The following is a 26,927-nucleotide window of genomic DNA, read 5'->3' as shown; positions in this document are numbered from 1 at the left end:
CTCACTGTATATGAATAAATTATTTGTATTTTCGAGCCACGCGTGATAAATTACTCTAAGCCATAAGCAATAAAAAAATTGTCTTAATTAATGGCAGACAAAGATGATCCTTCACTGAGGAGAGGATGATGCTGCAGGTAAGAGTATTGTCTTTAATTACTCCCTTGCATTAAAGGCTGCCCCAAAGTACATCACCATGAATGCCTAAAAATAAAAACTATAAGATTCTGAACTTCGTGTTCTTCCATTTCTCTTTGCATGAAAGTTCATCTCTGGAAAGAGTTGAAATCCAGCAGTGTCCCATCCAGCCACATGGCCTCCTTATTTTGAGCTGCTGGCATCAGGAGGATGGAGGTGGGACAAGACCAGCCCTTCCATGAGCACCCTCCTCCTCACCCCACAAATGGCAGTGCACATGGGAGGAGTGGGAGAAAGTGGGATGAAGTTGGCTGAAGAGACACGTTTCATTTCAGGTGAGCAGTGCAGCCTGTCAGGGGCTGGGAGCTGAAATGCACAGAAATCACAGAATATCCTCAACTGGTAGGGCCCCATGAGGATCATCAAAGTCCAGCTCCTGGCCCTGCACAGGAGTCCCCAGGCAGTGGTTTGGATCTATCTCTGCCCATTGGGGCTGCAAACGCTGTCCCTGCTCCACAGTGGTGCAGGAGAGCACAGCTCGGGCAGATTTGGTCAATGCCAGGGTCTCTTTGTACTCCTGCAGTGCTGCCCCATGTCCTCAGCAGCTTCCCCACTCCCACCTCAACCAGCAACAGCCCCGGCCTGACCCCCCTCACACTCCTCCTTGTGCTTAATAAAATTTCCATGACTGTTTCAGACCCGCACTGCAGAGTCTCGGGGGATGTTTGTGCATGACATCACCCTCCCCCTCCTGTAAATCAGGCACTGGGCCATGTACAGCCATGACCCATTCATGACAGGGATAAAATCCAGATGTTCCAGCGCTACGTGCAGCTGGGTCATTTCCTTTTTTGGCTAAAAACGTGAGGCTCTGGAGGCTGAGTGAAAGAGGAGCCCGGGGGCCCTTTGTACAGAAACCTTTTGCGGTTAATCCCTGGAAACGGCACTGCAGAAAGCCCGGCTTGTGCTGCTGCTGCTGCAGGACAGGAACCTCTGGGCTGGAGCTGCTCACTCACCCTCCAAGGCTCAGCACAGCACCACAGCCCAGCCCAGGTCACAGGGCAGCAACAGCAACAACAAAAATCATGCAAGAACTCCATGAGCCACCAGAGCAGGAGCCAGGAATGTGCACACAGCAGTGTGCAGGAGCCAGGAATGTGCACACACCAGTGCCATGCTCCTACACAGAGTCACCCCGTGGGCTGTGCCCATCCTGCCACTGCAGCAGCACCCACGGGAGCCCAGCCACTGTGCTGGAGGGGCTGGAGCAGGCAAGCCCAGAGGAAGTCACGGCAGCTGTTAGCAAATGTAAAGGCTCTGTGTAAAATGGTTTCATATGTTAGGGAATAAATGGCTCCCCGGCTGATAAACATGAGTAAAGAGCACGCAGCACTTCGGGGAAGGCTGCCAAGAGGGACCACGGATATCCTGGCTGGAGGCTGCAGCAACAGCTACTCCTTGGAATGTCGTGGCACGGGCAGGCAGTGCATCCTGCAGGGCAGGGAGGCTGCTCTGCACCGTGGGGTGATCCAGACAGACCCACGGCCGGCCTGGGAGCACAGAGAGGTGCCCACAGAGCACTGCCTGCTTGTACAGAGAGCAAGCATGGACAGATGGACAGCCCCAGGAACTCACTGCAGCCCCCAGCAGGAGGAGGGAGATGCTGTTGCTCTGCCACAGGCACAGGGCTGGCACAGCTGATGATGGGCTGTGGTTTGGGAAGGCAGGCACCAGAGATTGCCTGTCCCCAGAATGGGATTAGGGGTGAGGCAGGGCTGAGCAGAGCCCAGCACCAACTCAGCACTCTGCCCTGTGCCTGCTGCTCAAGACACACAGAAGAGCAAATGTCACGAAAATGGTTTATTGTATAAAGCTGTAGGAAATACAGAGGATGCTGAGGTTTATTTAGGACAATTCCTTCTGGAGATGGCTCCAAGCTCCTCTCGTAATAGCAAACACACAAACTCTGATTTGCTGTCATCAAAGCTTCCAAACAAGGATTCAACAAGGATCTGAAGACAGAGTAATAACACTTCAACATGCATAACATTTTCTGTTCTTAAGTGAAGCCTGGGTGGGGGCTAGCCCCTTCATCTTGTAGTTGTGTACAAAATGATGGATATTCATGACAAATGAGTACAAAAGGGAAAAAACCTACAAGAACAGGTTTTCAGAAAAGCATGTGGCTGACTAAGCAGGAAAGCAGGGTTGGCGAAAGTGGCCCAGCGAGACAGAAGCAGAAGGATGCAGAGACAAGGCAGGCATGAGCATCCCACTGATGGGGGCCATAGCCCTGGGCCAGCTCAGCCATTGGGCAAGGATTGTTCAAGGCCTCATTGCGAGTCTGGGATGGCTCAACACACCCTATTTTGCAGTTAGGGCCAGCTGGGACCTGGGCAATGCAAAGTCTCCCCTCCCCACAGGTGCCATCTTTGCTTTGCTTCTTGTTTGGGACAGAGGGAAAGGTGAGTGTGGCTGGAAGGAGCCACCACTGGGGACACAGGCAGCCCTGGAGGAGCAGGTTGTGGACATCCTGCTGCCCCCTCAGCTCTCTATCCTGGAGCCCTGTGCTCCTGCAGACCCTCCCAACAGCTCCTAATTAGAGGCACAGTCTGTGGGCAATGCTCCTTTCCCTGAATTAACAGGTCTCTGGTGTTCCCAGTGCTGCTGACAGCAGGGCTCTGTATAGCAGTGCCCATCCCATGGATCCTCATGAGAGGGATGGAGAAGGAATAAAGCCCTCAGTGCTCTCAGCTTTCAGCATGCCCTTCTCTAGGGCTCAGCCAGGTACATCTGAGCATCAGCAGGCCAGCACTGCCAGCTCCAGCTCAGCCACCCCAGCCATGGGAGGGCACAGCACAGGTGGATGGGAATGGGGCAGGTGTGGGTGGGCAGAATGCCCCGTACCTACAAGTGACTTGAACTCCTCCTTCACAGCTAAGAGAGCACCTCCATGGAGATGCTGAGCAAAGGGTCTGGCCTGCAAAGAGTGAGGTGCTATAGAATTCCAGAGGTGGATCCCATCTGACAGGATGCATGCTCTTCTCCTGGCCACACTGCAGCCTGCTGTCCCCAAACCTCCAGAACAGAAGACAGTGCCCTGTCAGAAGATGGGCCAGCTGTGCAAAGCCAGCTGTGACACATGGCCCTGACACACTGCCTTGTGTCACCCACAGCAAGAGAACCACACGGAGAAAGAAGAGAAGTCAGAGCTGTGCCAAGGGGTGAACACATGCTTGCCAGCGTGCAGATCCAGCAGCCCAGTGCTGAAGCCACTCCTTGCCCTTTGCTCAGCTGGGGGCCTGGGCTCGTGCCTGGTTAGACTGGAAGCGAAAAGAAAAGAGTAAATAATGGGGGGGGGGGGGGGGGGGGGGGGGGGGTCTCGAAGCTCCTTTTTCAGCTTTATTTAGCTTTGACTGCACAGAGCCATAGCACAGCGTACTCTAGCCTTCAGGGAGAGGGCACAGGACCCCCCTGAACACACCGCAGAGCTCGGGGTCAGCCCCCATCTCCTGTGCCTTGTGCTCTGCCCCTGAAATGCTGCCGGGGAATGTGGCACCAAGGCCCTGAAGAAGAGAGGCAGCCCCTGGCCCTCGGGGTGTCCTGGGGGGCTCATAGGTCGCTGCTGCAGTCACGGCACAGGATCTCATCGTTGTCAGGGATGAAGCCTTTCCCCACCAGCGAGGTGCTGCAGCGCGCACAGTTGAAGCAGTTGTGGTGCCAGTGACGGTCCTCAAAGGAGACGTATTTGCCACCTCCAAAGCCTGTGAGGGGGACAGAGGGCAAGGTCAGAGTCTCTGGGGAAACTGGGATGAGCTTCCTGAACAGACTGAGCCCTGGCCCGCTCATCTCCAGGTCAGGTCTTCACACCTGGCACCGGTGAAGACACACAGCCCAGGATCAAAGAGATCTGAAATGCCAATCTCCACTCTGGTGAGGGAAAAGCACTAAAACTGCTTCAGAGCAGACTTTGCAGGGTTGACAGATTTGGACCAGAATTATGATTTTCTCCCCTAGGAGGAGCAAGGAGAGGAGCTGCACCATCACACTGGATAAAAGCAGACAGAAACTACTTGAATCCTGGGAAGAGCCATCCTGCCACCAGCTCAGGCCCAGGCTCCTGCAGAGGCTCCACAGGAGTTTCCTTTCTCTGCTGGCAGTTGTTAGACTGGTGAGCTGTGACCCTCTTCTCCCCAGGACTGCGACAAACTGATAAGGACCAGAGGGGAAGTGGGTGCCTGGGAGCTGTCCTCAGCCAGAACCATCCTCTGACTCACCAGCTGATTCACAGCTTCTCCTGCTTTCCCAGCAGCAGGAACCTGGGAGTTGCAAGGGGGAGGGTCAAGTGGAAGAGGGCAGGAAGGAAGGCAAACTCTCTTAGGGGGATCTGCAGAAGGGCATCCCTAACTTCTCCTGCCTAGGCAGGTATAGCAAACCAGGTGCTACTCTAAGCTTTCCCTGCCTGTGAACAACCTTTGCACAGGACATGGCGATCAGTATCAAAAAAAGGCAAGCTAGAGAAATGAGATCATACTTTGAGGGGTCATTTTGGAGCCTTTACCTGTGGGTAGAGGGAATTCCTCTCACAGGGCACAGTTCACCACTGTGAAAGATGCAGACAAAGGGACAGAAGTAGCCCCAGGACCACTGCATCACGGGGTTCCTTGGAGGGCTGCTCTGCTCACCTGTGATGGGCTTTGTGCAGGCACTGCACTTCTTGGCATAGAGGTTCCCAAAGCACTTGATGCAGTAGGGGTTGTCATCCTGGGAGGTGAACTGCTGCCCAGCCAAGGGGGTCTTGCAGCCCGTGCAGACAAAGCACTCCTTGTGCCAGGGCTCATCCCGGTAGGTCACTCCTCCCTTGGTGAGGGTCTGCAGCAAGAGAGAAAATGCTGGTGACACACAGGCAAAGGGAAACAGCCCAGCTGAACCCTCCTCTGACAGGGCTGAGGCAGGAGCAGGGAGTTCCCTGTCCCTGCACCAGGGCTGGATGCTGTCAGGGCTGCCAGGCCACACGTACCTTTTTGCATCGAGTGCAGCGAGGAGCGAACTTGCTCTCGTAACAGGGGACACAGTAATAATCCTTCTTGTCTGGGATGAAGGACCGTGACCCAATGGGCTGCTGGCAGCTGCTGCATATGAAGCAATGTTCATGCCAGGTCTGTCCATTGTACTCCAGCTTACGGGAGCCTGCAAAGAGAGCCCTGCAGTGACACAAGGGAGCAGCACAAGTGCACACAGGGATGTGGGGGGCTGGCAGAATGAACTGTGGTCCTGCACACCTGGTTCTATGCTTCCCCTCCTCATGGCTGTTCAGGACCATCAGGCCCAGAGCACAGCCACAAGGGGAGGGCTGCAGGAACATGTCCCCAGCACTGGCACAAGGGCCATGGCAGAGATGCCTGACGTAACCTACATCTGCAGATGGTGCCAAAATAGCCAAGCAAAGACGCACACGCCTTTGCCTCAGGCCTTCTCCAGAGACACTCACACATCTTCAGTCATTCTGTCTCTTCTTGTCAGCACGCAGCAGAAAATGCCCAGGAAACCCTTTGTTATCTCCTCCCTCATTCACTTCCCCATGAAAAAGGGGAACAGACAGATGGGGCTGTGTGGTGATCACAGCTTGTTGGACAAGCAAAGCACCCAGCCCTTTCCCTGCAGTGACAGGAGGGCAACAAAACAAAGACCCAACTCTCTTCATTCTGCTCTCATACTGGACCTGCATCCCCAACTGACACCAATGGACCAGGAACTGCAATGCTTAGGTCTGCCTGCTCCTACCTGGCATGACAGTCTTCTCGCAGGCGATGCATTTGGAGGAGAACTCGCTGCAGTAGCAGTCGTTGCACAGCAGCTCCTTGCCCTGGCAGGTGAAGGGCTCGTCGGCCAGGGAACGGTCGCAGCGGAAGCAACGGAAGCAGTGCTCGTGGTAGTGGCGGTCCTCGTAGTACAGCTCCTGGGAGTACAGCCAGCATGAGGAGGGCACCAAAGAGCCCAGGGACTGACCTGCTTGTCTGCAGGGCCCCTACTCACCCTGCAGTCGTGGCCGATCAGCTCCTTGCACTCGTCGCAGGTGTTGGCGAAGTGCGCGTCGTAGCAGGGGATGCAGTACGGGCCGTTGTCCATCTGGATGTACTTGCGCCCATACAGGGACTCCTTGCAGTTGTCACAGTCGAAGCACTCTGTCATGGTGCCGGTCTGAGGGCCTCCTTCACCTGCTGACATCAGGGCAGATGTGGGTCAGGATCAGCTCAGGCTGTCTGAGGTGTCCCTGTGCAACCTGCCACCTCCAGAGGCTGAGGGCCAGAGTCCCTGCACTGAGCCAACAGCTGCTGTCAGCACAGGGGACAGGCCCACGCTGTGCTCCTGCTCTGGGGCTGCATGCACTGCCCTCAGAGCCTGCAATAAACCTTGCTTCAGGCTTATACTCCAGTTGACAGCTTTAGCACCACTCAGAAAACCTGGCCATGTCAGCACGCAGCTAAGCTCCTCACTCTTCACTGCCTTCCTGGGAAGCGTAAAATAAGAAGGGAGAAATTTCCTGCATGAAAAGTTTTGGTTTGGCACCAAAACCAGGCACATGCCACGTGGCTGTGTGTCCACTGTGAGGTCTGAGAGCCAGGCACCCTAAGGGAGATCTGTGTGCCCAGCTGCCCTTCAGAGACCCACACTCAGCCCTGCATGGTCTGTGGCAGGATTCTGCCTGAGGGGCTGCCAGCAGCTCAAACCCTGGAACTTCTCCAGAGGTTAAAAGCAGCTGCTCCATAGGGAAGCAGGAATCAGGCACTGTGCCTTGGCTGTGGAGGCTTGACCCAGCAAACTGTTCTGCATGTGTTGTTCCAACTACAAAAACTCTCCAGGGAGAAGCTACAGGGGCAGAGGGATGTTCAACAAGCACCTGTTGGGGCTTGGCATGGAGACCTGACATCTCTCCTTGCTCCTTATCTCCCCCACAGACAACAGGTTTGTGGAACTATTTTGCTTTCTTTGGAGCATTAACTCCAGAACAGGAGTACCCTCCTGTTTAGTTTAGCCTGGTTATTCCTAAACATGGAGTTTTCCACTTGCAAAATCACACCCTCCTTTAACCCAGGTTGCTGTCAAGTGTAGACAAGCCCACTGAGTTACATGGGAACTGTCAGCAGCAGAGCACCTCCACTGCCCTGTTCTTCAGGAACCCACCCACTTCACAAAGTGCAATTTCAGCTCAATCTGCAGTTAAGCATTTAATGGTCAGGGAGCTCCCTACCAGCCCCTGCACCCCCTCCCCACAGCCGGCTGTAGGTTGGGAGGCAGCCTCCAGGGCAGGAGCTGATCCAGACAGCTCTGACTCACAGCCCAGAGCTCCCCAGGGCTATTCTTGGCCAAGCCACACAGCTCCCAGCTGTTGTCAAGCCCGGTATGTGCCGATAGGACTGATGGAGAATAAATCCAGTGCTCCCACATGGCTACGTGACCAACGGAGGGGGAACAAAGTCCCTTTTCAGACACTCGTTACCAGCTGCCACCCAGGCTACTGCCCACCCCGTGCCCTCCAGCGTGTGTGGCTGTGGCTCCACAGCGTGTCCCTGCCAGCAGCACGGGCTTTGGGCCACACCAAGCCTCCCCCAAAGCTCCAAGCAGCAGCTCTGTGTGCTGCCTGCAGGACAAGGCAATGTCCACTCTGCTACTGGACACGAGGCAGGTGGTTTGCTGCAAGGTGCTGAACTGGACCTGCTCCTCCAGCTCTGCTCCAGCCCCTCCAGTGTCTCTCCCCTCTGGGGCATCCCCTGAGGTGCTCCTGTGACTGGGGAGCAGCTCTCCTGACCCCCACACAGCTCCTGGCTGCTCCTCACCCACTGCTGCCTTCTCTGCCACTTCCCACTTGCCTTCGCTCCCTGAAGCTACCTGGGACCTTTCTGCCTGGCAAAGAATGAAATGAAATTTCCAACTCTCCTCCTCCCTCTCCCAGCCCCGGTGAAGGGAACTTTCCAAGGTGTGTCTGTAATAAGAGGACCTCTAATGAGCACTCCTGGCCTGGGAGCTGAGGCACTGCCAGAGCAGGGAACTTCCATGTTTCTCAGTGGGCTGCACTTTTATCTCTGTGGTCCAGTAATACAGGCTCAGAAGACACCAGAAAACACAAAGGAAGAAAAAACAACCTGAATGAAGAAGGCTGGGGGTTTACCACTGAGGAATAAGCCTCCTGAGCACCACTACCCTGACCCTGATGCTGTCAGAAGAGGAAGTGAAAAACAAACCCTCCAGGAATGATCTACCAAGGAGTACCCTAAAGAGGTGGGCCAGGCTTGCCTGCACTTCGAGTTTCTCCCCAAAATCTCTGTAGTGCTGCACACTGTGAGCTGAGTGCTGCTCCCCAGGCTGTGGCTGCAGCAGAGCCAGGCACGGGAGCCTGACGTGGGCCAAGGCTGCAGACAGCGCACACGGGAACAGACTTTGTGCTGCCTTTTCAACAGAAACAAGAACAGGCCCAGGAAGTTTGCTCAGGGTTATTTGTGTTAGATAAGCTGTTTGCTCCCTTTGTTCTGCTCCCACATGCAGAGCTGGGCAGGGGCCTCGAAGCCCGGGCAGCGCCAAAGCAAACGCAGCATCCTCGTCCCTGGGATGTGAGACCGAACACGCCGGGAACAGGAAGGTGGGACAAAAGAAATGGAGTAAAAGAAATAGTAGAAAAGCCCACAATTCTTACTGTGATTGTAATGATGAAACTGGGGGAATTGCCTTCCCTATGAAGGAAAGAGGTAGTTTTAAAATGCATTAAAAATCCCTTTAATGGAGACATAGAACGTACAATACAGGCAATGAGCATGTCCTCATCCTTTGCACCACCCTGTAAACATCACCAGCTGTGTGCTGGGCTGATGTCAGGAACGCCTTCCAGTGCTAACCAAGGTGTTGCCCTATAATGATGGGATTGCAGCTGCAAATAGAGTGTTTGCCCATTGCCAGATGGCGCCGGCCCGCGGGGACAAGCCTTGCTGAAAGCCGGTCCCTTGTACAGGGCTATGCTGGAGCTGGATGTGGGATATTGCTCAGCTGTCTGGCTAGCTGTTGGAGGGCAAAAATAAACACAGATATATGCCTGCCAGCTGCCTCCTCTTTGCCTCTTGAAAGATGTAGTTGTGCTCATGGAGCAAAGGAAGTTCAGTTCCTCTCCTGTGCCCATGAACAAACGGCTTTAGGAACAAGAGCTCTGCTCGAAAACAACACTCAAAGTGCCCCACGATGCAAATCTGATCAGTCTGGAGCAGAGCTCAGAATAGCCTCATGTATGGGAAAGGTCAGCAATTTGTCAAGGAAGCACAGCAAAGTCCACTTTCTAATTAGAGAGTAACATGCACCCAACACCAGCCTGGTGTCATTGTCCAAAGCCGATGGCTTAGCAACAGCCCCAGGAGATCATTACATTAATTTTAGCACCAATAAACCGGGGATTTGTTATGCAAAGGAGGCAGAGCAGGCCTGATCCACACAATCACTGAAGAGTTTAACTGGCCTCTTGAGACAGTTCCTCCTACAATGAACTCCTTAGGTGCCGAGTCTTGTTCGTGTGCTGAACTTGTAACCCCGTGTAACTTCACACCAGTTTGTTTTCAGCTCACGACCAGCTGCTCCACAGAGTCACCCTAGAGTAATCCACGGGGCTATTCCTAGGGAAACACTTAATCTTTCCAGGACACAGGAAAAGACCTGCTTTTGACTGTCTGTCAGGTCCCTGCCTATTCTCACCTCCCCAGGGCTGTCTGAGCATAAATATAAGCAATTGCAGTTCACACCTAAACAGACACACAGAGGAGAAAGCACGACCTCGCTGGGGCAGGCAAGTATTCCCCATGTAAGGATGAAACCGTGCAGGGACATGGCTTTGAAAGACAGTCCTCAAAGCACTCCAAGGTCAGCAGAGGAGAAGAACACTTTTTGTTCCTGCTAGCTTTCCAGAACCATTATGGGTCCTGGAATCTGCATGAGATTGTTTCGGCCCGTTGCCGACCCTAAAAGGCAAACCAGCTGCTGGCTCTGAGGAGCAGCTCCAGCCCCTCTGTTGTGCTGGGAGTGCTTTCATTCCACGTTTCCTGACACCACTTTCTGGGGCTCTGCACAGGGTCACTGAGCACCGGGCAGTGCACAGCCAGCCCGGGTTTTTGGGGGGTAGGAGTGAGTTCCCTGGGGTGTTGTGGGGTTTTCTCCCCACATTCTCATGCTGCTGCCTACCTGTACCTGTCACTGCCAAACCCCCCAGCACTGCTGCACACACCTGGGCCATCCCTGGGGCTCATAGAGAGCTTGAGGCAGCTGGGGAGAGGTCCCAGAGCTCCCTGAGGGTGACCCAGCTGCAAGAGGCACCTTTGGGAGCAGAGTTGCATCGAACCTTCACCCGCCTGTTTGCAGCAGCAGTGAGTCACTTCCTGCCCTCAGCTCTGGCCTCCAAGCTGCCTTCCAGCCTCAGCCTTCCCTGGGACAGCTCTGAAAGCTTAAATATAAAGAGCTCCAGCATGGCCAAGGAGTAGATTCTTTGCAGGGACCACCAGGACAACCCCCAGGCCTCTCACACAGTGCCTTCCCCACGCCCAGCACAACCAGAGGATGCTGCAGGTCATTTCTCCAACACACAGGGAGTATTTGGTTCTTCCAGCCAGCCTCAGAGGCAGGAGATAAGGAGATGAGCTGGGTGTATGGCCACAGCCTCCCTGCACGGCTGGGTGTTGTGCTCATGCATGTGCATACACCGAGCTCTGCTGAGCAAGCTGTACCTCAGCCTTTCCCCCAAGCATGGGCAGGACTCTCTCCTGCCCAGAGCAGCCACAGGCTGCTCCAGGCTCTGCAATGGATTGAGTAAAAGGCTGGCAGCACTGTGAAGAAACATCTTGCATTTTGAATAAAATAATGCTGTCAGCAAGGTAAGCAGCTTCCTGAAAATGCCTTTGTGAGGAAGAAGGAGCAGAATCTGTTAAAACTGAAGTAGCAGAATCTGACAAGCCACAGGACCTAAACTGTTGCATAATTTTAAAGATAATACCAAAACAGAATACCAAAATAAGGGTTTCCCATTGCTCAGAAGGGATCTCTGAGGTGCCCCATCCAAAGAACAAAGCCATATCACAGACTCCTCCTGACAGCTCTGCATACAGATAAAGGACAGTGCCAAAAACACACCTACCCCACAAATGTCTGATTGTAATCTTAAACAGAATCCAATCAGTAAGAAAATAAAAAAAAAAACACCTGCCTCCAGCCCCCACCTGCCTGGAGGTGCCTGCAGGAAACGCTGCACTGTCTGCACAGCCCTGATGGAGACATCACACCTGCTCCAAGGTGAGTAAGAGCAAACTCATCACTGCTGTGCTGGGCTCCTGAGGTACCAGCAGCACAGGGAGAGGCACAAGAGAAAATTCAGCCCTTGTTCTGGACTTACTTTCTTTAAGGAAAGATAATTCTACCAGGGTCTGAGAAAGAAGCTGAAGAGTCCCTACTACACAACCATAAAATGAAAAACTGTACCTAGGAAAAGAAGGAAGGGATGGTTTCAGAGTTAAAAATTTACTACTAAACATCTCTAGGGGTTAACTAACTATTTTGGGTTCTGAACAAAATCCTGGCCCTTCAGAGGTGCAGCTAAACAGCAGTAAAACTGTTTGGGAACAAGCAGAGCAGGCAGCCTATGTCATTCTGCTGACATTAAATTGGAAGGTTTGCTCAAGAGATCAACTGTTAATCTTATTCAAAATGAGCACAAAGTAAGCAAATTCTGTGCACTCAACAGGAAGCCAGGAATTGAAATAATTTGAGCACTTTGGACCCATCACACTCAAACAGACCATGAATTGATGGAGGAAGTCTTGAGAGCAGAGGAGCAAGACAGGAACACACCAGAAACTTCTGCACAGCTCAACGCAGGCAATTAAGAAACCCACTGCTTAAAAACACAGCAGGAGAGATTCTGGCTTGTCTCTGAGGAGGCTGCAGAGAAAAGAGAGACAGCCTGGGTGAAACTCCTTGTGCCAGGTACCTTTCCAGTGCCAAGCAGGGGACACTGGCAGCAGGGGACACTGGCAGCAGGGGGTTGGCTGAGGGCAGCAGCTGCACACATGGTCACAGTGGCCATAAGAGGAAGAAAGATGCTGAAGCCAAGTTTCAGGGAATGTGACTGATCACAGGAGCTCTGGTGTGATCAGAGGAGCAAGAGCTGCAGTCCAGGCAAAAGGCTGCTCCTGTCAGTTCTTTAAAAGGAGAGAGGGACAGGTGTGCAATTATTCTCAATAACCATGTTACAATCTAACACTGTAAGTTTCATTTTGGACTGAATTGCTTTATGCCCATGTAACAACCCACAGTCATATAAATGCCTCACTGCTTATCCAACTTAACAATCCGAGGATTCCTGGCAATTGTGTTTTCAAGATCTCTTTGCCCCACAAAATAAAGGTCATATTCAGTACAACAGAATTCAAACATGAAAGCGTGACAGGAAATGACTAACTGCACACTGAGGCCAATGCACCTTCATCTTGGATCAGCTCAGCACACCAGGATCTTGCAACTCAAACAGACATCACAGCCTAGATGCAGAAAAAATAATCTGACTGCTCTAGCTGTTAGTTCTTGGGGCCTGTGCATCTCAGTGTGGACATTACTACAAAATAATGTAATTCCGCTCTATTTCCCTGAAGTTCTCTCACAGCTGAACCCTTACACTGTAGTTTGCACTTTTCCTTCCCTCAGAGACAGATGCCTTTTAAATTGAGGATGAAGCCGCTCTTATTTCTGATTTGATACATAAGTTAGTATTTGCAAAGCTTTTTGCAGCCCTTAATAAAATCTACTGAAAAGATGATGCCTCTGTTTTGCCCAAAAGGCAATCAAGGGGCTGCCTCAAGCACTGGATGCAGCCCTAGTGATGGTGTTTTTTGCTCACATCCTGAAAACCAACCTGTACAATCTGAGCCCAGTCCCCAATTCCCTGTCTCCCCAGCAAGCCTGAAAATTCTTGCTGATTAAGGCTCTGCTCAGCTTCATGTTTCTTTTTCAATAAACAAAGCAACTTCGACTTCCAGTAGCAGGAAAAGACACATATCCCAGCCATGCTTTATTTAATGCACGCCTATTACTTAAAGGGCAAAGTGAATTTTTTCACCAAATTTGGTCAAAATGCTCCCTTTCTTCCGATTTGATTCTTTTGCCTCCAAAACACAACTGTTGGCAGTTGGTCTCTTGCATGTAAGCAGATGTGTTGAGGGAAGGGAAGGGAAGGGAAGGGAAGGGAAGGGAAGGGAAGGGAAGGGAAGGGAAGGGAAGGGAAGGGAAGGGAAGGGAAGGGAAGGGAAGGGAAGGGAAGGGAAGGGAAGGGAAGGGAAGGGAAGGGAAGGGAAGGGAAGGGAAGGGAAGGGAAGGGAAGGGAAGGGAAGGGAAGAGAAGAGAAGAGAAGAGAAGAGAAGAGAAGAGAAGAGAAGAGAAGAGAAGAGAAGAGAAGAGAAGAGAAGAGAAGAGAAGAGAAGAGAAGAGAAGAGAAGAGAAGAGAAGAGAAGAGGCAGGGAGGTGAGAGGAGACACTGCAGTGACACTTGTGCCCTCCCTCTCTCTCACAGCTCACTGGGGGCCTCTCCACCTGCGCTGGCTCTCGGCCCAAGGAACACGGACAGTCTCCCTATAAAGCGCTTTTTCCAGCTGCCGGTGTCCCTTGCAAGCCAAGGCAATGCCAGCCCCGCAGCACGAAGCATGCGAGCAGCTTCTAAATCTGGGGGAGGACTGAATCCTGGCAAAGACAAATTGTCTCATGTTACCAGCCCGGGAAAGGGCTTGAAGGTTCTCCGAAACAAAACCTCGGATGGTTTGTTGCCCAGGGAGATGCTGTGTGTGCCAGCTGCAGCCCTCCCCAAACAGGGCAGAGCTCTCAAGGGCAGCACAGGCCGGGAAAAGTGCGGGACGGGGACAGATGGGATGGCTGAGAGGAGAAGAGAACACCTTCCTAGTTATTTCCTTGGCAGCCTTGAAGTGATCAAAGTCCTTTTAGTGACTGATTTCTCAGCCGGGTGATCTGATCAGCACGTGTGGGTTACTCTCACCATACAGAGCTGCTTATCTTCGAGCCATTCACACGCCTTTAAATTACTCTTAAGCACTGCAAAATTCAAACAATAGAACCCATAGGTTGCAATCGTCACGTATTTCACGTAAAATCTCTACAAAATAACTCGTTGGAAATACTAAAAAGATATTTGCAAGATGCAACACCCGCTCCTGTTTCTTCTGTCCAGTCTTTGGTGGCACTCAGGGAAGGGAAAACTGTCCAACATCCAAAAGACTATGTGGAAACAGCTATTTTAAGAGACAAAAATGCTCACAAAATGTATGAATGCCTTTATATCCCATGGAGTTTCCAACCCCATGCCCCTGCGCACTGGACATGTCCATGTCAGAAGTGGAGCTGCTGCTGGCAGGCAGCTCAGTAAACATGTGGAATGAGTGACTAAAAACTCAGAAAGAGAAGAAAAGTTGTTCCTTTAAAAAAAAAAAACAAAAAAAAAACAAAACAACAACAACAACAACAATAACAACAACAACAAAAAAAAGCACCCACATGTACAGAAAGAAGTAACAACATCAAGAGTCCCTGATCCAGGTCTGTGGCTCCTTTACAGAACCTCATTCTCTCATTCCCATCTGAGATTTACAAGGCAACCTACATGAAACATCTCTCACAGGTTAAAAAGGATCAGAAAGACCAGGATTTTCACTAATAGAGGCTCCTCTCTTGGCAACTTTCAGCTGAAGACCAAGAAGAGCTGCTGTCTCAGCCCTTGAAGCAGCAGATGTGAAGCAATGCCTCATTTCTTTGCTGCAGGGAAGGTGCTCCACACTCACTGATGGAAGTTGGGGAAAAGTTCCTAAAGCTGTTCACAAGCAGCCCGAGGACCAGGGGCTTCACTGCAATTGCCAACAACCCTCCCTCTGTTCTCCAACTGATCAGAACAAAAGCGCTCCATTGACAAGCTATTTGTCCCAAAGTGGCAAACCCCAAAAAACAAAAGGCCAGCCCCTTTACCTTGCATTGCTGAAAGCGATGGAGCAGCAGGAGCTCAGCGGTGCCAGGGTGTTCCTCTAGTCCCCCACCTCAGGGACAGCTACAGCAGGTGCCACCAGGCAGGGACTCTCCCCAGTAAATCATCACTTCACCAGCAAACACTCAAGTGCTTGTCCCCCAACAAAAGCAGTCACATCATAAACCAAGGGTGACATCAGCACGGGGATTGTATTTCCAAATGGGGTTTAAATGTCATTACTTGTGACTAGAAATTGGACACTTGCGATAAAAGTTACTCTGAATTTTCACGAGAGACGCGATTCCAGTTTTCTCTAGACATATTTCACTTCCAAAGCTTTTCTATTGCTCAATGTCATGATGACGGGGGACAAAAAAAAATAAAAACAAAAGAGAAGAAGCAAAACTCCTAAGTTAAAGTGAACAAGTCATGAACACCATTATTAGGTGGTAACAAGGTGAGCAGCAGAACCTGGATTGTCACTTGAAAGGCTCAGTTTGATCTACTCACGGCTCCATTATTCAAGGTCTCTCCCATTCTTATTCAAAGATCTGCTCTATATCTTCTTCTAAAACTAAAACTCAAAGCTATCAAGGATCTAAAAGCATTATTTCACCATCCTGTAGTTGTTGCTGTTTCACAGGGCACCAAGCACAACACAATCCGTGCACCTTCACCAACCTGACATGTCATGATTTCCCACACTCAGCTCTGGGCTCTCCAAAAGCAACACATCCAAAAACTTCTACACATGCAAATTGGGCTAGATTTAATCTTTCTCTGAGTTATATGGTGTTTGTATAGGGTTGAGAAATAGCAGAAATAAAACTGCTCTTGGCTGAGATACATGCAAAACACGCTGTGCACTCTTTTTTTTTTTTGCTTTTAATGACTCTTGGTGAGTAGCACTACTAGTCTGTGTGTTCCAGAATGTTCTGAGTGAGGCACACAGCAATTTTCTTGATGTGAACTGTTCACTGAATTTAAAGGAGCCACTGAAAAGCCTTTAGATTTAAATGCTGAGTTTTCTTTTTGAAAATATCCATGTGCCAAGGAAAGAGGCAAATGAGAATAAATAATCCAAATTTAAGGACACAAACTAAAGATTTACCTGGGAAGCAGTTTAGCTCCCTGACTCTCTACTGCCAGTATCACAAACATACGTGATGATCCAGTGCAGGATCATTAATGCAAAAGGTCCTCAGTTTCCACAGAACTCACATCCCACACCTCTCATTAGATTGTGGCTTCCTCAATTCCCTAACAGCTGTCAGCAGCAAAAAAAACCATTATTTACCCTTGTAATACCTGCAGGTCAGGGAGTAATGCTATCTCCCTCCTGGATTTGCACCTCAGAGGGTTCTGGCACTAGGCAGGGCCTGTAGAACTAAAAATGGAACCAAGATTCAAGTTCCACCTTTCTTCTCCTTCCGAGATGCAGCACATACTCCTGTCAGTGGAAACTGTGACACCCACTAACGACTCACAGAGCTGCATCTATACATTGCACAGCCATAACTCTGTGAGAAACAGGAGAAAAAGGAGGAGGAAGAGAGGGACTTTGAGATGGTTTTTAAGGTCCTTTCCAGCCCTGTAACAGACAGACATGGTGCTGTGCTGTTGCAGAGCACAGCTAATCCAGAGAGCAGATCTCCCAACCAACACCATGACTCTGCTGGCTGCTCTATTTAAATTTTGGAGTTTAGCAGTGAGCAGGCTGAGCTGGCAGGCACAGCTGGAATGGGACAGCACCAGGAGTTATTCACCAGTTATTCAAAATGGGTTCGTTTTTAAGAAAGGAAAATGCCATGTTTTCCTTAAACGAGAGCAGTGGAGTTCCAAGGTGAGGTCAAAAGTCAGGAGTTTAGGCTGGAACTGGGGCTCATGATGCTGGCAAACATAGTCCTTGCACTCAGGGACAGCTTGTCCCGTGGTTTTTGTTGTTGTTGTTGTTGTTGGTTTTGTTTGTTTGTTGTGGTTTTTTTTTTTTTTTTTTTTTGTTGCTATTCTTTTCTTGTTGTCTTCCCATCCTCAGCAATATCCAGGAACAGTGTGTGGACCTCAGGGAGGAATTCTTGTCTTTAACCGTGCTGAAGCTTAGGCCTTTCAGATACACATTTTATATGACTCCCTTTCTTTTGTTCCATTAGAAAAAGTACAAAAAGACATTTTTTACAAGAAGTCTGAGTGTACACACAGGTTGTGTATGACCTGCAGCCACACAGATCTGAACCACAACAGAAATTACCTCTGACACACTCAATGAGAGAAATCCTGTGGCCTTGGATCATTCATAAAATAAGGTTACAACTTTACAACTACAGGAACAACACATGGTCAGAATGAGTTCTAAACTAGTAAGATACAGGCTGCGAATCAACTGCTAATTGTTTTTACAGTTTGTATTTTGCATTAAAAAATCACTTTAAGAGGCAGAGCTGAAGCTAGAAGGGATTTTTATGGCTAAACCTGAACGCAAGGATCTAGAACAGAACTAGTCCATTACACCTCAAATCTTGATCCTCAAGGATCTTGATCCTGGGTTCTGCCTCAAGCAGCTGGATTATTTCTCCAGTTAAGCAAATTCCTCTTTCTAAACCCCACTCTGATATTTAAATAAATTAGGAGAAGATGCTGAATAGTCACTCTTGCTTCACAAATAACCAATAATTAAAATATTGTTTGATGAATTTCTAAGAGAACACTTGAAATTCGGGCAAACAAATGTAAAATATCAGGGTCATATTTACATTCTAGGGTAATAATTAAATACTTAATATCTTGTGGTCCCACTATTCTAGGTTTTTCTACACATCAAAATATTTAGTCATGAGAAAACCATCTGTAGCAGCTGGAAGACATTCATTTGGCCTGCCAAGATTAATTAGATTAAAAATACATAAATAAAGTGTTCATTTTATTTCCAAAGAGCTGCTGCTCTTGGTTCTGTTAGGGTGCTGGTGATTAATGCTTATGGAAGGTTCTCAAAAAGAGGTACCAGATGAGAGTTTCACAAATATCTGTTAAGTAAAACAAGGCCTGTGTTTAGGTTAATGCTCTTCTGGACTAACCCAAGTCATTATTCAGAGCAATACAAAAAACTAGCTTGCAAACACTTCAATCCCTATTTTTAGTCTTTCTCTTATGCTCTCAAACCCACAAGGCTGAAATCTGATTTTAAAAATTGATAAAAAGAAACTTCTCTTCGGGACTGGGGTTCAGATACCCGTGTTTAAGAATTACAAGACCTAAGTCTCCAAACATGTCTTTTCCTCTCCAAGAAGTTCCTGCATAATCTTCACAGAGCTTTTCAAAGTCAAGTAAACAAGACACACACAGCTGAAACTGTAAAAAAGGTTGAATTTGGCTTGGTATCCATAGGGATCACTTCTCTGGCCAACAGCTTGCAAAGGGTTATTTCTTGGCTCATCATTTTTATTTTGCTGGAAGATGCTGAGGTTTTTAGTGAGGTTTCTGCAGAGCATGCAACAGCGTTCAACATTTTTTTGCTCAGCTAATGAGTTAAGTCATCGCAGCTCTCCAATGGCTTGAAGATTATGGGTGTAGGAAAAGAGAACGCTCAGAGAGGGGAACTTTTGAGCAGTCACCACTAAACTGCGGTTAAAACAGACACCAATGACTCTATTCAGCTCCCAAACCTCAGACAGTTTCCATTTTCTCAATAACAAAGCATTTTTGTGGAATGAGGTAACAGCCTCCATCTGCCAGGTCGACATCTCCACCAGGATTTCTCAAGAGTGTGGCTGACGAGGGTTGGCCAGGCTGAGAGGCAGCAGAGTCCCTTCAAACTGCCATGGGACAGGCAGGGAGAGGAGCCTCTGTGGCACCAGCACACAAATTCTCCTGGGAGTTTGATTCACAAGCAGCCTGGAGCAAGCTCCACACACTGCACAGATGAAGAGTGGAAAGTCAGGAAAAAGGTTTGAGATCTGTCACTAGGGGTGGCCAGGGACAGAATGGATGTCAAACAACCCATCCTGGGTGGGTCATAGCAGAGAGTGGGTGATTTAGAACACACTCCGAGGTTTGGGGTCTGCAGGGACACACTGCCAGATGTGCACACATCCTGCTCCCTGAGGACAGCACTGCCCGTGGGACTGGCCACTCAAGCTGTCACACACCCTCCCACACCTGAAGTGCTCAACATCTGAGGCAGGGCAGTTACAGCCTCAGAACACAGCCTGGAAGAGAGTTTGGATTTGTTCTTTCCCTGTTTCTTGAATTTGGCAGCCTGTATTTTGACCTCTCAGTTCCAGGGATGCTGAGCACCCAATCATTGTTTGGATTTCAGGTGAAGCCAGCTCAGTTCTTCTGAAAAGCAGACCTTCAGTGAGATCCAGATGAAGATTCCAGCTCCTGTCAGGACCCTCTCATCTGACTCTGGTCTCCCTGTGCGTGCCCAGTCACTCAGTTCCTCAGCTCCCTTGCAATTTTGAGACTCTCAGCTCCAGGTTCAGCCCCCCCCACATCTGGTTCTCCCATCTAAAACAAGGCAATTTTCCAGTTGGTTTTCTGATGGCCTTTGCATTCCTGTAACACTTCCTCCTGAAGTTTAGACAACATTAACACTAACCTCCTCCTTCTCTTGTCTAATTCCAGCTGTGTGCCCACATGGATACCTGGGTGAGTGGCACCTTTCCTTCCTGGTCAGAACAAAGCATTCCCCAAGCCCGTTTTCTCCCTATGAGGAATGCTGCTGTCAAATCTCAAAACCCCACACTGCTAATACTACCCTTCCACAAGGTCAGCCAAAGAGGACTTCCATCAAGGATGAGCTTTGCTGGAGAAGGCTCCCTGGGGATTATCAGAATAGTACAGTCGAGCCCAGATGGCCACAATGTGCTGAGCACATTTCCCGCAAACACGGCAGCCCAGGCAGAGGCCTCCACAAATCAAAGTCCACCCTGATTTCTGCCATCTGCTCAACACTGAAGGCCAGGCTGAGGCCTTTGGGAAAGGTCAGGATAGTCTTACAGGCTCTCAAGATATTGCTTTTGTTCTCACTATTTGCTTCTCAATTCCTTCGTTAGAAGATACTAATCTCTCTGTAAGGCAGTTACTTGGAGCCAAGACTTTAGATATTATTGCAAAACATATGCTTAAAAGAGACTGGAAATTATGTTGGCAGTGTTACAGAGGGGAGCAAAGCACAGCTTTGGGTCAAAACAAACAAAAAAAAATGTAAGCTAGTAAGCAATTCCCATGCAATAGTTTAGGAGAGCCAGCAAAAGCTTCTTCTAGAAAGAAAACAATGCTGTGAGAAAGAAGCTAACGAGAGCTGGCTCTTGGAAAAATAAAACGGCTAGTAATGAGCCAACAGCACATATCCAAGGGAATCTTTCTGGGAAACCAACCCAAGCCATTACGTTGGAAAGCCCTGAGGGACCAGGGACCTTGAGGCTAAAAGCTGGCAAATTGCTCCATCAGTTAAGGTTGGTCTCAATGTTTCCTACTGTGTAAAAATAATTTGTTTTAGCCTACAGGTCTCTACAGAGCACTGGGTAAATTCAGGCTACTTCCTTTGGGAAGGGAAGAGTGCCTGGCAGAGCCCTGCCCAGTGGGATATTTTCAGGGGTTTCCCATCATCACTGACAGCCCCCCAGCCAAGGCTGGCCCAGCACACTCAGGCCATTGGCTCTGCTGAATTCCCCCAGAGCTGCTGCAGTGCACTGGGCACCACACGCCCTTTACTGGGCTGGGAACATCCCCTGAGCTGCTCTGGTCAACATCACAACAACATGATAAATGTAAAACCACCTTCTGGAGGCTCGTTCACCCAAAATAGATGCAGTCAGGTCAATGCTCCTGATACACCTTGTTTTCCAGAGCGATAAGGAGGAGACCTTGCTCTCCCTCTTTCAGAGATTAGTTCATACACCTACAAGGATCTAGGTGCTGATACAGAGTGGCAGAGGCAAGGTCTGTCTTTGCAGCCCACTGGTTCACTGCCAGTCCAGCTGGACCATCCTGAGAGCACAAGACAATGAATGTGTGCTCCAGCAGGGCTTCTGCGTCAGCAGAGAAAATCCCCGTGTTGGCAGGGGATGTCAAGGTGCTGTCTAATGACTTTCTTTCTCTTCCAACTCCTCTGATTCACGTAGCCATCTCCCTTGCAACTGACCTAAATAACATGTTCAGGCAGCACTTGGAAGTGTTTCCATCTCGTACTGCAGCAACAGTGAGATCTTTGCATCTGGAAAGAGAATTTCACAGGGAAGTCGCACCGCAGGTGAATTAACAGCGTCCTTCTCAAGAAAGGAACAGAAGCACCCTGTCTTATCCCATCAGGGAGACTTCCTGGCTGCAGGAGAACAAAGGTTGCCCAGGAGCAGGGAAAACACTTACTAAGTCTGTGCCCAAGCCCCAGAAGATCTGAACAATGTGGGCAGATTACTCAGTTACCTCATTTCCAGGTGTGCTGGCAGCGTGAGCCATGACTGGCTTGGAATGAAAGAGGTAGAACTGTTCCTAGATCTGGACTTAGTCTGCATAATTTATGGAAATTATTGCTCAGTAGCCATTAATCCTTTAGTGCCATACCACGCTCTCAGCCCTCAGTTCTCTCTAACCTTTTGGTCATCACAGAAGGGGCTGAAGGACAGGGTGCAGGAGCACACTGTCCCTGCAGAGCCAAAGGCCTCAGAAGGGAAAAGCAAAGACAGCCGCTGTAGAATGATTTCAGTAGGTCAGCCCTCTCCTGACACACAGGATGTGTGCTGGTAACACATAAACCAGCCTTATCCCCAGACAATTACAGACCTCTCCAGCTCTCCCCTGCAGCACCATCTGTGACTCAGGTGTCCCACAGCACTGCATCACTGGAATACAGGGGCAATCCCATCCCTGTCACTCTCCCAATCTCATTCTTCCCTTCACTGTAAGCTGAGGCACTTCCAAGGGCCTCACAAATATCTCCTATCCTTCCAACCCTTAGCAGTCTCAGTGATCCTTTATGGCAGTGACTCTCACAGGCTGCATGCTGAGGAACTGAAAAATCAATTGGAAACGCATTTATTGCCAACAAGGAAAGTGAATGTGTGAAAATACAGAAAGGTATTCTAAAACTGCATGGCCTGTCACAGCACTTTCAGCTCCCAGGTGAGGAAGTGCTCACCTGGGGCTGCTGCACTATACCTTGCAAGGCAGGCACTGGAGCCTCAGCAGCCCGACAGATGCCTTTCTTATTCTGAAGATACACATGAATACAGATACAGTTCCCCTATTGCGATAGAAAGGAAGTTATACTTGACCCATACCAACTCCTTTTCAGGTAATTGAGCTTCAAAACTTCAGTAGAAAAGCTGCCAGCAAAACTTGTGCCTCTTTGTGCTACAGTCAGTCCGTAACAACTATTCTCCATGTGTTATCTCTAGTTTTTATTAGCTCATATTTACTTTGGCTGCACATCCAAGCAGTCATTTAAACAGGGTGAGAGAGGAAAATCTTGGACTCGCAACAATGGCCAAGCAGTTTAATCTACCACTGGGGACAAAGACTTGACTCCTATTGGCGTGTAGTGCTGGCAGGGTCGAGTGTAACATGTGCTGAAGGAAGCACTAGGGAAGCAGATCTCTGACTGTTCAAACAACACCAAGCATTTCCTTGAGCTATTCAGAGTTCTCTTTGCCCCTCCTGTGGAGGGAAAACAGCTCCAGCTGTCCAGTCACCTGCGCTGGCTTCTCCACTCACTGGATTCATGACATTGGTGGTTGCCAACAGCTCCAGGTTGGGTGCAGCACATTCCTCATTCCTCACAGCTCAGATGTTCAAAGCTAAGTTAGGAAGCAGTCAAGATCATGTCCTTGGCATCAGCACCAGCTTGGTGCTGGAAGGTAATTTATATTCCTGAGCAGAACTGGCACTGGGTGGATTGGCCATAAACATCAACAAACTGCTGTTTCCAGCCGTGACACCGAGCAGAAGGGTCCAGAATTAATATCTATCCATGCTGCTAATTTAATTTTTATTTTTTTAATATTTGGGAAGTTCAAAATACTTTATATAAAAGAACTCTGCAGTTTGCAAGTGTGGGATTATCTACAGTAACATATTCAGAGGCAAATAAAAAATGAAATGTGTTAATATTAACAATCAGATGACCACAGGCCAAATCAAGTCAAAGTGAGACTACACTAAAAACAAGAACGTAAATTTCAGGATTTTTATTCCACTGCTCTTTGGATTCTGTGTTAAGATATTGCTAAATAATTCTTAACTATTAATGGACATGTCCTTCTGATTCCTCCCAGAGTAATGTTATTCTCTTGGTGAGCCCCTGCAATAAGGGCAGAATAACTTGTTAAAATTGTTCTCCATTTAGCAAGTATCAACAAAGTGGTCACTGAGCAGAGGCAGTTCTGCTGGGGTGAAATACAGGAAGGTGGAAGCCATGTGGCATTCTTCAATTTCCCCTTTCCTTGATATTTTCTTCAACAGGAAAACTGACATTCCCCATCCCTGTAAACTGCTGACAATTGTATTTTACACCTGGTAAAACCAGAGCAAAACGGAAGGAAGAGAAGAAACAAAGACCAAGGATTTTTTTTTCTCAGCAACTGCATCTCCACAGAATGAAGTATTTTCCTTTTCCCACTTCAGAGCAGAGCCCAGTAAACACAGCCCAGCCTTTGTGGGAAATGCCCCCTCCTCACTGGCTGCAGGACAGCAGCAGCTTCCCAGAGAGCAGCCACAAAACCAAAATAGCCCGTGCAGCTTGGCCTTTCTGCCCACAACCTCACCTTAAAGGTGACCCTAAAGCTCTTGGTGGTAGTAATCTGAAGATTAAATACTCCTGGTAAAGCTTCTTTGCCTCCTAACAACTGTTCTTCTCCCTTTTCTATATACAGCTGGTATTTAGGGTTATAGCTATCCCCTTCTTTTGAATAAAAGCCCACCTGGGTAAAATGTTTGAATTGGTTTTGATGACATCACTAAAGTAAACCACTATGAAGTTCTCTCTGAATTTCTCCAGTTTGGCCATAGAAATTGCACCTATTTCAGGCAGAAGCAAAGTCCCCTAAGGAATGAGGCACTTGCACTCTGAGCAAAACTGCAAACAGCATTGGCAGCACCTTCCTGCCAGAGCAGGGCACCGTGGTGGGCACGGGCAGCCTGAGAACAGCACATCAACCAGGGACACTGAACACTCAACACCAAAGAAAAAACTATCTTACTTGAGCAAATAAAAGGAATTATGGAGCTGTTTGTCCATTTAAGAGGTTTGGCTTTTATTCAGACCCCAGTTTTCAGGGTACCTTTTTTATCACACAAAAGATGGAGCAGAGGAACAAGGTTTAACTCGTTTCTCTCCTGATGTTGCTGCTGTAACTGTGGCTCATCAAGCACAGCCTCACACGGTAAAACACAGGCAGCAAAAATCCTACAGACATCAATGAGGATCCTGCTGTACCACCAAGAAAATCTTGTGCATCAGTGCTGCAATCACCATAAAAGTCCTTTTTAAGGGAGAGGGCGTTGGGAACGCTTTGAGCATTGAGAGTAATCAATTTTTTCCACCTTTCTGCTGGCATTTCAAGCACCAGCCAACCGTGTAACAGCAGAAACTCAGCTGCAATTAGGAACACAGCAGAAAGCATCTTACCTCATCAGGCAAGCAATAGAGCAAGCAAGTCCTGGCTGGGAACAGAACCCAGTGCTTCCAAAGTTGGTGCATTGGGAATTTTGGTAACCTGCCTGCAGGGAAGTTTTTTCTGACTCCATCAGTTAAAGGTTCACCTCAGTCTTGAAGCTGCTATGCCCAAAAGCAGAAAAGAACATGGCTAAACTCACACCCTTCAGAAATCAATTGACAACCAGTGAATATTGCCTACAGTCACACAGGACTGGTGCACTACAGACAAAAACCCATGTGTCATCAGGGTTGATGATGACACCAGCCAGGAAAGAGACTCCTGCCTTTCCCATATGAGCTGTCCTACTGCCAGCTGTGCTCTCACACTGCAGGGCTGCTCCAGCACCAGGAGAAACCACAGCACAAACCAGGAGCTGAGCTGAGGGCAGATGTGACCTCCTGTCCTTCCCAAAGGCTGGGGAACCACGGTGACCTTCAGCACCCTACTCATTGCTGTTCTGCAGGCAGGGGAAAAGCACAGATTTTACCCCAAAAAATCCAGAGACAGGGATGCTCCAGAAGCTGAGATCATAGAACACTTCACAGGGTTTCCTGCTAGGGAATTCTGCCTGTTTCTAAACAGTGTGTCCCACCACTCCCTGTGCACAGGTTTGTGGAGTTCATATTCCTGCTATAATTAGTGCCCACAACTAACCGTATTTTTGTCTCCAAATTTAAAAGCGTACAAAATGACAGACTGAGCTGGGAAAGAATGAAACTGCTGCTGACAATTCTGTGCCTCAAAGGAAACGGTCAGCGAGAAAAGCAAGGGAACAATACAGCCTCCATGTTAGGAAAAGGAAAAAGGATGGCACAAAAATAAGATAGGAGAAATGTCAGACTTCCTCTTTCCTCTTGAAGTTAAACCACATATTGACAAAGCAGATCAAGGAAATAGGGCAGTTCCAACACCTGGGCAGCCAGGAGAGCCACAGATTTCTACTGCTCAATAGAGGAGTCAGAAAAGTAAAAAGAATGTCCCTACACTCTTCCCTGGAGGCCAGTGCTGCCACCAGGATGCTGCATCCAAAAGAGCTTCGCCCTTTCCTCAGCTCCTAAAAATAGGTTTTCTTCTTTGGAAAAACTCCTTTTATCGTTTTCAAAACTGGGAAACACTAAACATAGCAAAGTTCAGATTTAAGTAAAGAGACCTCAGTAGTAAATCCTGCCCCATATGAAGATCCATAACCCTGGCACACGCCTCCGTTTGTGCAGAGGAAATTCCGAGCTCCACGTTTCACCCGGGCTAAGTGGAAAATGTATCCAAAGTCCCCATGAGTTCTCAATGAAAGTGTCAGCGCTTAAAGTAACCACGGGTACACAACTGGGAACGGATAAAGAAAACAGTAAAAAGTGACCTGTAAGAAAACAAAAATCTGAAACGTAACTGTGTTAAGAAAAAAAAATTTGCAAAGATCCTGAGCTACTTTTTAAAGTGAGATCCAAACTGTGACTTCCGAGTCTTTGTCTAACACACACACACACAAAGCAGGGCTCGGAGTCTTTTCCCATCGCTGCCCTGGGATTCTCTGGAAAAACACCAATCACTCCAGATGTGCTGAAAAATTTCCTGCACTACATTTGAGCATTTAGTCATAATTTACTCCCGGTTCTGTTGCTCGAGTAAGAAGTCTCAGCACTCTTTTTCACAAAACACCGCTCAAACTCCCAACTTTGCGGTCTGGCGAAGGGGCACGGCCCAAAGACTGTGGTTTTCTCCTTTAGCAAAGCGCTGTGCCCGAGCAGAACCCTCCGGTCACCGGTACCTCCCGGTACGGCGGGGGATGCCCGGAGCCCACACGGCACCGGGGACACGGCGGTGCTTTTCCTCCAACCCCCGGGGCACCGCCGCCACCCTCCACCCTGCGGGGCCACAGCGGGCAGCGCTCCCTCCCTCAGCCCGGCCCGGTTCGGTTCGGTCTGGCCCGGCCTCACCCACCTGGTGGCCGCTGTGGGCCCGCGCTGGCGCTGTGGGTGCCCCGGCTGTGGGCAGAGCCGGCTCGCTCGGCGCTGCTCCCTCAGCCCGGAGCGCGGAGCCCGGCCCGGGGCGGGGCTGGGGGCGGCCCGGGGCCGGTGCCCGCCCAGCTGAGCGCTGGG

At 49.3% G+C, this 26,927-nt stretch overlaps 1 protein-coding gene across 4 annotated transcripts; it reads right to left on the bottom strand.

Annotated features, from left to right (window-relative positions):
• Positions 1-1,985: 1,985 nt before the first annotated feature.
• Positions 1,986-26,841, bottom strand: FHL3 (four and a half LIM domains 3). 4 transcript variants are annotated; one of them, XM_083879370.1, is made up of 6 exons: positions 26,770-26,841; positions 6,175-6,356; positions 5,923-6,097; positions 5,159-5,328; positions 4,824-5,010; positions 1,986-3,902 (listed from the first exon to the last, which is right to left on the bottom strand). In XM_083879370.1, exons 2-6 carry the CDS (start codon positions 6,328-6,330, stop codon positions 3,751-3,753), a joined length of 840 nt encoding a protein of 279 aa, XP_083735496.1. In that variant the 5' UTR covers positions 6,331-6,356; positions 26,770-26,841; the 3' UTR covers positions 1,986-3,750. The 4 variants fall into 4 exon arrangements, with proteins under 4 accessions (XP_083735496.1, XP_083735497.1, XP_083735494.1 ...); XM_083879371.1 differs by having other exon boundaries at positions 6,175-6,359; positions 26,770-26,812; XM_083879368.1 differs by lacking the exon at positions 26,770-26,841 and adding an exon at positions 15,181-15,333 and having other exon boundaries at positions 6,175-6,359.
• Positions 26,842-26,927: the final 86 nt, after the last annotated feature.

The sequence above is a fragment of the Zosterops lateralis genome (assembly GCF_965231275.1).
Source record: "Zosterops lateralis genome assembly, chromosome: 28".
Taxonomy (NCBI): Eukaryota; Metazoa; Chordata; class Aves; order Passeriformes; family Zosteropidae; genus Zosterops; species Zosterops lateralis.
The sequence above is the reverse complement of the archived record's forward strand: the minus strand, read 5'-3'. Positions and strand labels throughout refer to the sequence as shown.